Source organism: Lissotriton helveticus, chromosome 1_1 (genome assembly GCF_964261635.1).
Source record: "Lissotriton helveticus chromosome 1_1, aLisHel1.1, whole genome shotgun sequence".
Taxonomy (NCBI): Eukaryota; Metazoa; Chordata; class Amphibia; order Caudata; family Salamandridae; genus Lissotriton; species Lissotriton helveticus.
Window position 1 is genome coordinate 2,082,719,563 of NC_136057.1, and position 12,090 is coordinate 2,082,731,652.

At 45.0% G+C, this 12,090-nt stretch overlaps 1 protein-coding gene across 3 annotated transcripts in view; it reads left to right on the forward strand.

Annotated features, from left to right (window-relative positions):
* SYDE2 (synapse defective Rho GTPase homolog 2) overlaps positions 1–11,564 on the forward strand; it is a 200,441-nt gene extending 188,877 nt beyond the window's left edge. For 2 of the 3 annotated variants that reach the window (XM_078645550.1, XM_078645552.1), the window contains one exon: positions 9,093–11,564. In XM_078645550.1, the coding sequence (XP_078501676.1) occupies positions 9,093–9,586 (494 nt within the window). In that variant the 3' untranslated portion in view covers positions 9,587–11,564. Of the gene's footprint in view, positions 1–7,837; positions 7,889–9,092 lie in introns of all 3 variants that reach the window. The other variant, XM_078645551.1, reaches the window with a different exon arrangement.
* Positions 11,565–12,090: the final 526 nt, after the last annotated feature.

Here is a 12,090-nt window from a genome sequence, read left to right on the forward strand (position 1 = left end):
ATGATTGATATAAATTCATTAAGTGAACCAGATATCATTGCTTACAATTTTAGCAAATCAAAAATAAATGTTATAGGATTCAAGGAGGTTCTCATTACGATAAAAAGTAATTCTGCTGTTATCAAAATGTATGTTGCATGGGATGGTGTGAATGTATTAGGATGGAGAGATCAGGCGAAGTTAGGTATTACGTTGAATCCCAGATTAAAAGATCCAGTATCTGTTCTTGCTATATCAGATGGAGAATGTGATGTTTTATCCATGTCTAAGAGAATTTCAGAATCTTTTCCTAAAGTTTTTTTCTGACAAACTTGGAAAATTATGGGGTTTTACTCATAGAATTAAAGTCAAACCCAATACAGTCCCTGTTAAACAAAAATTAAGGGGTGTTCCTATCAGTGTTAGAGAGGAACTTAGAGTTATGTTGGATACTATGGTGAAGGATGGTGTTATTGAGGAGGTAGAGTCCTCAGAGTGGGTTTCGCCCATTGTTTTGGCAATTAAACCTGACAAAACTATTAGGTTGTGTGTGGACCTGAGGGCCCTGAACAAGTGTTTGGTCACAGACTGTCACCCGTTACCTAATATAAATGAAATGTTATGTATGTTGGATGGCGCATGTGTGTTTTCTACGCTAGATCTGCGGTCTGCGTATCATCAGATCGAACTCACGGAAGACTCTAAGCAGTTTACAGCTTTTATCACTCCTCATGGGTTGTTTCAGTTTAAAAGGATGCCTTTCGGATTGGCTTCGGCCGCTTCGGTCTTTCAAAGGGCCATGTATCACATATTTAAGGATTTAGGTGTTTTCGTTAAGTGTTTCCAGGACGACATACTGGTATTTTCTAAGAATGTTGCTGAACATGATGTTCATCTTAATGAGGTGTGTTCCATGTTGGAGAAATATGGTTTGACTATTAAGGCCAGTAAGTGTAAGTTTTTTTGCAAAACTGTAGAGTACTTAGGACATTCTCTTTCTGGAGAAGGTGTTGTGCCAAAAAAAAATCTGGTGGATGCTATTGTGAAAGCTCCCTCTCCTGATAATAAAGAAAAATTACTCTCATTTGCGGGATTATGTGAATATTATAGCAAGTTTATTCAGAATTTTGCTAGTAAAATGGAACCTCTTAGGGAGTTAACAAGGAGTTCTGTTGAATTTATTTGGACGGATAGACAAGAACAAGCTTTTAAGCAAATTAAAGAGGAGATTGTTAGTGCACCTACTTTAAAATCTTACTGTGTTAATAGGAAATGCATCATTACCGTTGATGCTAGTTTATATGGCATTGGTGGAGTTTTGAGTCAGTCTTCTGGTAAGGATGAGTGGTGTGTCGCGTTCTTTTCAAGGACTTTGTCTCCTACGGAAAGAAGATACTCAGTCATAGAAAAGGAGCTTCTTGCCTGTATTTGGGCTGTTGAGCACTTCAGGAATTATGTGTGGGGAAATCGGTTTACACTAAGGACCGATCATAAGCCTTTGGTAGGGATCCTGTCTCCTGGGGGCGGATGCAACTCTACAGCGCGTATAGCTCGTTTGTCCTCACGTCTTCAAGAATATGACTTTGACATTGTGTATGTTCCTGGTAAAAGCAATGTCACAGCTGACTTTCTGTCGAGATTTCCCTGTGAAAATGTTCATAGTGTGGATGATGAAGTTGACGTGGTAGCTTCTGTAGGTGATTGTGTTTCTGAGGAATTTCTTATTTTGAGTGAAGAGGAGTGGTTTGCTGAATTGGGTAAGGATCCGGTTTGTCAACAAATTTTTGAGTTTGTAAGGAAAGGATGGCCAGCTAATAGAAGTATCTCAGCTGACTTAGCTTCGTATGGTCAGGTGTCTACTGAGATTGAAGAATTTAGTGGTCTGTTATTTAAAGCTGGCAAACTTATTCCTCCCCAGTCACTACAGAAAAAGATTTTACTACTCTCTCATCAGGGTCACATTGGAATGTCTTCAATGAAACGTCTTATTAGAGAAAATTTCTGGTGGCCGGGTGTTGACAAGATGGTTGACAGGCTAGTAAGGGATTGTTTGCACTGTGTCAATAGTGATAAAATGCTTCATTTGAGTTCTGCTCCTCTCAAGCCTGTGAGTTGGCCAGAATTTCCTTGGCAGAAAGTGGCATTTGACATATCTGGCCCTTTCAAACAGTTACCCTGCAATGCTCGTTATGCTTTGGTACTAGTAGATTACCACTCAAAGTGGCCTGAGGTGAAATTTGTTAGTACAGCTTCTTCTCAAGCTGTTATTCTTTTCTTAAAAGAAGTGTTTGCAAGGGAAGGTGCTCCAGAAACCTGTGTTACAGACAATGGTACTCAACTTATTTCTGCTGATATTGAAAAGTTCTTTAGTGGTTGTGGTATTAAGCACTACACTACATCCTTGTATGAACCCAGGGAAAATGGCCAAGTTGAACGTTTCAATCGTGTCCTTAAGGATTGTATAAGTGGTATGCATGTCTCAGATGATGGATGGCTGGATGTGGTAAGGAAAAGGTTATGGTCATATCGCATCACACCTCACTCTGTCACTGGTGTCAGTCCCTTCAAACTTCTTAAAGGAAGAGAACCGTCATCTGTTATATGCCCTTGGTGGATTAAAAAACTTGACCAAGGATATAATTCTGGGGTGGATCTTGCGTGTGTAGCCAAACGTGTGGAAGACAAACAACAAAAAATGATGACTTTGTTTGATTCCAGGATGAAATCCAAGATAAATGATTTTGTGGTGGGGGAATGGGTGCGAATTAAAAAACCTGGTTTTCTGGTTAAAGGTTTTTCCAAGTTCTTTCCTCCCATCAAAGTGGTCAAAGTCTTTAAAAGTAGTGTGGTCACGCAAGATGGTAGAGTGTGGAATGTTCGTAGAGTGGCAAGATGTAGAGATTTGAGCAATGTACAAAATTCTCCTATTGTTACTCCTGGGAATGGCCAAAGTGGAACAAATATTGATTCCTCAAAATACTCGCAGAATTTGGTTCAAGGTGACTTATCTGTTGCTTCCAGAGTGAAAGCTTACAATAGACAAAAAGTAGTTCCCAGCAGGTATTTGGATTAATGTTCAATTGTTTAAATGTTCTTTTGTTTAGGGGTGAGATGTGTTACATTCCTTTATTTATATGTACTTTAACCTGTGTGGATCTGGCACCTGGAATGTGGGATGCGTGCCTGCATCTTACATCCTAGGTTCCAAGTTCCATACTTGACTGTTGGATTGGAAACCTGGAGATAACGGACGTGCTGTGCTCCTATCTTATTTTCTATTAATAAATCTACAAGTTATTTATACTACCAGCATTCATCATATTTTATAGTGTGCTGTGTGTGTGTGTTTTTTTTTTTACTTCAGCAAACACCTCGCTGAGCAGCAGTGCGAGTCAGAGACACTGCTCTGTGGGGGCCCGGGCGATTCCAGCCACAGTCAAGAGTGGAGCTGCAGGGGTGCTAAGAGGTGAACAAAGCCTCATTAACAAACAAATGGTTTTTTAAAGACGTGTTAAGTACTGGGGTGCCCGGGAGGCTGTGTCAGCCAGGCTGACGCACAGGGGAGAGGGGGTGGGGGGTGGGAGGGTGGAGGTGAGAGGACAGCAGGAACTGAGAGCTGGGTGAGGTGGAAGGGCAGCGCAGGGAGTGAGAGCCCGGGTGAGGGAGGTGGAGGGCAGAGCAGGGAGGAGTGAGAGCCCGGGTGAGGGAGGTGGAGGGCAGAGCAGGGAGGAGTGAGAGCCCGGGTGAGGGAGGTGGAGGGCAGAGCAGGGAGTGAGAGCCCGGGTGAGGGAGGTGGAGGGCAGAGCAGGGAGGAGTGAGAGCCCGGGTGAGGGAGGTGGAGGGCAGAGCAGGGAGGAGTGAGAGCCCGGGTGAGGGAGGTGGAGGGCAGAGCAGGGAGTGAGAGCCCGGGTGAGGGAGGTGGAGGGCAGCGCAGGGAGTGAGAGCCCGGGTGAGGGAGGTGGAGGGCAGCAGGGAGTGAGAGCCTGGGTGAGGGAGGTGGAGGGCAGAGCAGGGAGTGAGAGCCCGGGTGAGGGAGGTGGAGGGCAGCGCAGGGAGTGAGAGCCTGGGTGAGGGAGGTGGAGGGCAGCAGGGAGTGAGAGCCCGGGTGAGGGAGGTGGAGGGCAGCGCAGGGAGTGAGAGCCCGGGTGAGGGAGGTGGAGGGCAGCAGGGAGTGAGAGCCCGGGTGAGGGAGGTGGAGGGCAGCGCAGGGAGTGAGAGCCCGGGTGAGGGAGGTGGAGGGCAGAGCAGGGAGGAGTGAGAGCCCGGGTGAGGGAGGTGGAGGGCAGAGCAGGGAGTGAGAGCCCGGGTGAGGGAGGTGGAGGGCAGCGCAGGGAGTGAGAGCCCGGGTGAGGGAGGTGGAGTGCAGCAGGGAGTGAGAGCCTGGGTGAGGGAGGTGGAGGGCAGAACAGGGAGTGAGAGCCCGGGTGAGGGAGGTGGAGGGCAGCGCAGGGAGTGAGAGCCTGGGTGAGGGAGGTGGAGGGCAGCAGGGAGTGAGAGCCCGGGTGAGGGAGGTGGAGGGCAGCGCAGGGAGTGAGAGCCCGGGTGAGGGAGGTGGAGGGCAGCAGGGAGTGAGAGCCCGGGTGAGGGAGGTGGAGGGCAGCGCAGGGAGTGAGAGCCCGGGTGAGGGAGGTGGAGGGCAGAGCAGGGAGGAGTGAGAGCCCGGGTGAGGGAGGTGGGGGGCAGAGCAGGGAGTGAGAGCCCGGGTGAGGGAGGTGGAGGGCAGCGCAGGGAGTGAGAGCCCGGGTGAGGGAGGTGGAGGGCAGCAGGGAGTGAGAGCCCGGGTGAGGGAGGTGGAGGGCAGCAGGGAGTGAGAGCCTGGGTGAGGGAGGTGGAGGGCAGCAGGGAGTGAGAGCCTGGGTGAGGGAGGTGGAAGGCAGCAGGGAGTGAGAGCCTGGGTGAGGGAGGTGGAGGGCAGAGCAGGGAGTGAGAGCCCGGGTGAGGGAGGTGGAGGGCAGAGCAGGGAGGAGTGAGAGCCCGGGTGAGGGAGGTGGAGGGCAGAGCAGGGAGTGAGAGCCCGGGTGAGGGAGGTGGAGGGCAGAGCAGGGAGTGAGAGCCCGGGTGAGGGAGGTGGAGGGCAGAGCAGGGAGGAGTGAGAGCCCGGGTGAGGGAGGTGGAGGGCAGAGCAGGGAGGAGTGAGAGCCCGGGTGAGGGAGGTGGAGGGCAGAGCAGGGAGGTGTGAGAGCCCGGGTGAGGGAGGTGGAGGGCAGAGCAGGGAGGAGTGAGAGCCCGGGTGAGGGCGGTGGAGGGCAGAGCAGGGAGTGAGAGCCTGGGTGAGGGAGGTGGAGGGCAGCAGGGAGTGAGAGCCTGGGTGAGGGAGGTGGAGGGCAGCAGGGAGTGAGAGCCTGGGTGAGGGAGGTGGAGGGCAGCAGGGAGTGAGAGCCTGGGTGAGGGAGGTGGAGGGCAGCAGGGAGTGAGAGCCCGGGTGAGGGAGGTAGAGGGCAGAGCAGGGAGTGTGAGCCCGGGTGAGGGAGGTGGAGGGTAGAGCAGGGAGTGAGAGCCCGGGTGAGGGAGGTGGAGGGCAGAGCAGGGAGGAGTGAGAGCCCGGGTGAGAGAGGTGGAGGGCAGAGCAGGGAGGAGTGAGAGCCCGGGTGAGGGAGGTGGAGGGCAAAGGAGGGAGTGAGAGCCGGGTGAGGTGACAGAGGGCAGCAGGGAGTAAGAGCCGGGTGTTGTGAGACAGATAGAGATAGAGACAGATAAAGACATATAGAGACAGACGGAGCTAGATAGGGTCAGAGACAGGGACAGACTGAGACAGACAGAGGGAGGGGAGGCAGAGGGAGAGAGGGAGAGAGAGAGACAGACAAAGGGAGACAGACAAAGGGAGGGAGACAGAGGGAGGGAGACAGACAGAGGGAGGGAGACAGAGGGAGACAGACAGAGGGAGACAGAGGGAGACAGACAGAGGGAGAGAGAGAGACAGACAGAGGGAGGGAGACAGAAAGACAGATGAAGGGAGGGAGACAGAAAGACAGATGAAGGGAGGGAGACAGAGGGAGGGAGACAGAGGGAGGCAGAGGGATAGAGGGAGACAGACAGAGGGAGATAGACAGAGGGAGGGAGACAGAGGGACAGAGGGAGGGAGACAGAGGGAGACAGACAGAGGGAGACAGACAGACAGACAGAGGGAGGGAGACAGACAGGGAGTGTGACAGAAAGACAGAGGGAGGCAGACAGAGGGAGGGAGACAGACAGAGGGAGGGAGGGAGACAGACAGAGGGAGGAAGGGAGACAGAGGGAGGGAGGGAGGGAGACGGAGGGAGGGAGGGAGACTGACAGAGGGCAGACGGAGGGAGGGAGACAGAGGGAGATGGACAGTGGGACACAGAGGGAGACAGATGGGAGACGGACAGAGGGAAGGAAAGAGAGAGAGGGAGACAGGGAGAAAAAGAGAGGTAAGACAGAGAGACAGAGGGAGAGAGAGAGAGAGATAGGAGGGAGGGAGAGATAGGGAGAGAGAGAGAGAGAGAGAGAGAGAGAGAGAAAGAGAGATGTGTGTGTATGCTGGTCTGTTGGCTCAATGGATGAACGTGTCAGCTGCAGGTGCCTGTGTCCAACTTCATGGTCACAGTTTTTTTCTTTCTAGCCCCGCCCCCTCCCCCAGTGACCCCGCCCCCACCGGTGCGGCCCTCGGCCACAAACCACACTGTAAATTTGGCCCCCGAGAGAAAGTTTGTGAGTACCCATGCTCTACAGCAAGTCGATCTAATGACTTGCGATGTGAAGGTATTGCGTACTAACAACGCGGTTGTTACAACAACCCCGTTGTAAAAGCCCAACGATGTAATTGCAGCATTGTAAACGCTGTTTCCCGGTAAATGAGTACATAGATCCTAGTTATTTTAACATGTGATCTGGCGACTTGATATATAATTACACAATTGGCATATGATATGATATTAAGAGCTGTGGCGTAACCCAGACATCAAGGGCCCTAATGCAAGCCAGCAAATTGTGCCCCTACACTCTAGTTTTGTTGTGAAAAATTCAGCCACTAATTGGAGTGAAGTGGGTCACTTAAACCCATCGGCCTTCTACATCATTGGACTGCACCAGCTGTACTGATGATCGTTCTGCCCCTAGTTACGAGGCAACAATGGCTCATACTGACAAACTGAAAGCTAAATTTATTGGTTTGCCATTCACTCATGCTACAGTGGTTAACCCGCAAATTCATTAGAGAGAACCTGATTCATTGGCAAAATTCTCTTATACACAAAGTAAGGGTTACAATCTTTTTGAAAGTCATCGGACTTCTTGATGTACTCCCCTCTGCATTTTTATCTCTGGTGAAACCCTATTGACTCCATGAAACTCAGGATGAAATTCAGGCCATTCTGTCAAATTCATTGGATTGTACGAGAACCGTCCAGAAATGTATATACTATCTCAGGCTGTCTTGTACATTGTGATTTCAGATTAGCCCATTGGGTTATTTTGTCGGTGTTGTACTCTTGCTGATGTTAGCAGTCCCCGTCTGTGTCATATGGTGCAACAGTCCTCCAGCAACATATTTACGGTATATGCTGTTCAGTCTAGTTAGAATTAATTTTGCAATTCAGCTTACTCATATTTCAGATATTTTAGCATGAGATCCGTGTTCGGTATGCTGGAAACCTTCAGACACGTTTCATGTTTATTACCATTCATCATAGAAGAGTATTTAGTTTTATTAAATGTTTATTCAGCATACCCTGTCATAATTATTTTTGGATTGGGTTACCATGTAAAGATGACTGAAGTCCATTTTCAAGATCTTACTCTAGAGTACCTTTCAATGTAACAGCTGACTGTATTTTGCTGCTGTAGTGCTGTATTGTTAGTATGTGGAACATACAATTATTTCTGTAATTTAAAATAGGAAAACAGTCACAAGGAAAGGACGTATTTGTGTCTCATGCCTTGTAATCAGGTAATAAATGTTGAAATAAATCATTGTGCACTTTACCCTTGGAGTGGATTGAAGGCTGTGTAACTTTCTCTTCGAAAGCACGACTTTGAGCATGGAGAACATTTGAAAACGTTTTGGATTATAAAGTGGTGAACGCACTAGTTTTTATCGTCTTTACTTGTTTGATTTAATATAGTCAGTGCAACCACAACCTACTCCTCTCACTTTGAGGTTGCATTTCTAAAATGCATGGTGTGAAGAGCTCCACATTTTTCATAGCAGCCGATGGCCATTAAGATGTGTGTTGTGTATGTAGTGTGTGTTTATAATTATATATATATATATAAAAACATTCTTCAGTTAAAGCTCTATTTAAAGTGATCTTATAGTTAGGTGTTCAAATGATATAAGAACTAACTTTAAAGATAGCAAAGAAAAGCAGCATTTCTCCAGTTATAGTTTAGTGAACTAGCTGTCACTTGCACCTCATCATGCCCTACTTATGCCCTTACATGATACATCACTCATGGCATGGGAAATGACATCATTGATGACCTCACTCATTACCTCATTGCTGGCTTCTCTCATGACATTATTGATGACATCACCGATGACCTCATCATTAATACTGGTATTCACATTAGTGCATTAAAACTTGCATGCCAAACCCGAGATGCTCTTAAATGCTAATTTATCCAAAACAATGGAACGCACTTACACCAAATAAAAAAAAAACAAATTAGTAAAGTTGTAACTTTGTGCCAAATATGGTGCAAGCCCATATTGCCTTTTGTTCAATATTAGACAGCCAACTTTCCTATGGGAATTAAAAAAGGAAATTACACCTTTGGAACCCACCCTTTTTCTTGGCCCTACTTTACATGAAATTTTCCTTCATAAAGGAACCAAAGTGGAGGAACTTTTTTGTTTAAGTTTAGTACACATTCGTCACTAGTGCTGCCACTGTAAAATATCTTTCTCTCTGTTGCGCCCTCTATAAATATATGTAAACACACACAAACACTCACCAAAAGAATTAATTGCAGTCCTCTGTTATATGCACGGTGTGAAACTTAACTGTGACCTTAGTATAAGACTATGAGGACAGTGACTAACTGCCATGGTAAATGCATTCTTGGCGTGCCTCTGGAGGATTTAGTTATGCCATTCAGAAATATGTTGTTTCTTTAACAATACCTTAACTAAATGTTATGTTTTTTTCTAGTGCAAACTTCAACTGCCAAAGAGTCAATGTACACCAGTACATCCCCAGAACAGCAGCCTTATCTGAGGAGGAAAAAAGAGCGGCCTCAAGTGTTGAATTTGAACAACTCTGAAATGGCAGGAATTCGTCGGCCAAGGCCAGTTCGATTGGACAGCCCCTCGAGTAATCGCTATGCAGGAGACTGGAGCAGTTGTGGGGAGAACTACTTTTTAAATGTAAAAGAAAACTTGAACGAAGCAGACTATGATGATGTCCCCTCAGAAGACATCGAAAGTGGGGAGGACATCATCAGAACAGATAAACCAGAGAATGTGACAGAGGATCAGATATCTTTACCCAAAGAACATCCACTTAAGGCCTTCATGGCCATGCAGAAGATAGATTCATCATTAGATCCCAGAGTAGACCTACAGGACTTGCAGGAAAGTATTGATAATCTGATTGGAAACTTGGAGCGAGAACTCAACAAAAATAAATTGACCATCAGCTATTGATGGGCTTTCTCTCGATGCGTACGGTTTCTTTCTTGCCACAGAATCCCCTTCCAAATATTCTCACAGTCTGCTGTTGTAAATACAACTCATCAACTGTTGCCTTATTTGCTAAGACATTCCATTTCTGTTTTAAAGTTTCGTTGTGTTTGTGCTGTGCTTACAAGTACACGCCATGATCAAATTCTTGGTGTGTAATGCCTTAATGACATACTGCATCGAGCTGCAGTAACTCTGCTCTAGGTACGTATGTGAGATGCAAACTGCACTTAGAAACTGTGAACTATTTATCAAAGATGTTTATTACCCACCATATTGAAGGCTTTACATGGAGAGGACCTCCTAGCTGATGCGACCTTGAAACCGTCACGACCTTCCTCCATGAGGAGAACTGTTGTTGCTTGCTATTATTATGTGGCAGGACTTTCGTTCGATTGACTTCTGCTCTTTGTCACCTCTGTTTTTGCAACGCAAATTCAAGATAAAGAAAGGCTTTTGTCAATCATAAAAGTAAATTGTAAGAAAAGTATTTTATGTATTAATACTATTCGTTAATTATTTAAACTTGCATCATCATAAAACCTATTTTTCTAACCATATTATTGTATCTATGTATTTATTTAGCATATTATTTTGTCTCGCTGATTAGTGAGGAAATGTTTGAATATATTGGATAAAATGTTTGAATATATTGGATAATTTCATCACGTTCATTTTAGAATCTAATAACATACTTTTATTAGGAATCTGCCCTTGCGTCCACCATAATTTTTAGTTCCTCTGAAGGAAATAACTGAGTGGAGAATAAATAAATTGCTAACAAACAAAACAAACTCTAAACACGCTTACTCTGGTTATTGTAATTGGTGTTGACAATTTAGTAAATTCACAAATTTAAGTTTTCGGGGCAAGTTCAAGGCCTCTTTGCCTTTTTCTATAGCATAACACTGATATAAGGTAAACAAACCAATAGAGGAAATGTGTGGGCATTTCTCAGACAAACCAAGCGCAATTAATTGTGAAAAACTTGATAAGCAGTGCTTTGGCTAAGTAGGGGTGCTTGCCTTCATCCCATCATCTTACATGCACTTCCTGTTTGTCCTAGGACAGTACATTCTCAGTTTCTCTAAAAAGTAGTGTCATTATTAAACAGAGATTTAATTTAGGTCTAGTTATGTTGTGAGCTAAAGTAAAATGCATCATGACCTCCATCTTGTCTGCATTCAGTTGTACTATAAAATGAGAGGATTTAAATATGCAATATGGTGATACATTTCAATATTCATTACCTTTGTAAATAGTCCTAAGCGTTTTTCCGTCAAAATGTATTTTTATATGTATATCTTTTATACCTACAAAACGTGTTAAATATTTAAGGCTTTCATTAAACAAAACTGTGAGAATAGATGAAACACGTGACAACTGATAATCACAATTGTAAAAACATTTGAGTAAGTATATGCTATGTGTAATTGACAGAAGGTTTTCATTTACTCAGTTTATCATAAGTGTACCTTATGTTGTTGTGAGGTATCGCTGATGTTCTGATGTTACTGTTTTTGGTTAAGCAGAATTTAAAAGTGTTTTGTCTCAATCAATCCAACATTTCTATTTTTGTATGCTTTTGGAATCTATTTTTGAACCAATCTTGGGATTCTTCAGAAAGAATATTGAAGTTTACGGACCCTTTTAATTTTGCATACCTTTTGGATGTGTACATTATTTTAAGTAGCATTAAAATGTATTGAACTGTACATTCTGCGTTGTGATGGTTCAGTTCTTGAGATATTTGTTTACAGTATGTAATGACAGGCTTGTTATTGTTTATAAATGGCATCTAAACAGTGGTTGCAGCTTTTTTTGAGAACTTTCTTCCAAAATGTACTTTATATATATATATTGTAATTTATGTATCTGAATGCCCATGCCAATACTGTATGCAGTACCTGTTACATTAAAACAGTAATCTGCAAACATTCAACATTTCATCCATATATCTTATTTCTCAAAACAGGGGCGGGATTTATTATTAATGGAAGAAGCTTGAAACAATTTAAAAATAAACAGACCAAAAACCAGTGTGAATCGGACAACTGGCCAGTCAAATTTTTAAAATGCATTTAGAGGGGGTACTCAGACCCGTTTCTATGCGAACGAAGCCACCAGAAGCCCAATTTTCCTTGTGTCCTTTATTATAGGTTTAGAAACTTTTATTTAGCACTGTTGTGGTTACAAAGTGCTTCGAAAGTGCCTCCATGCAAGCACTTTGTGTGACTTTCTTGATTGCCAAAATTGATTATATTTTGAACCAGACACTGGTACATCAACCCCATTGTCACAGTGCCCCAGCCCTATAAAGAAGTGTTGAGACAGTGTTCATTTTCATTCTTAACTCCTTCTCTTATTAGTTTTATTTTTTAAACTTAAGTCATGCATAGGTGTTATTCCAGCCAACACTTGTTTTGTCCGATCACAGACTTTATGAAGGCGATCGAGGGAGCAGTAAT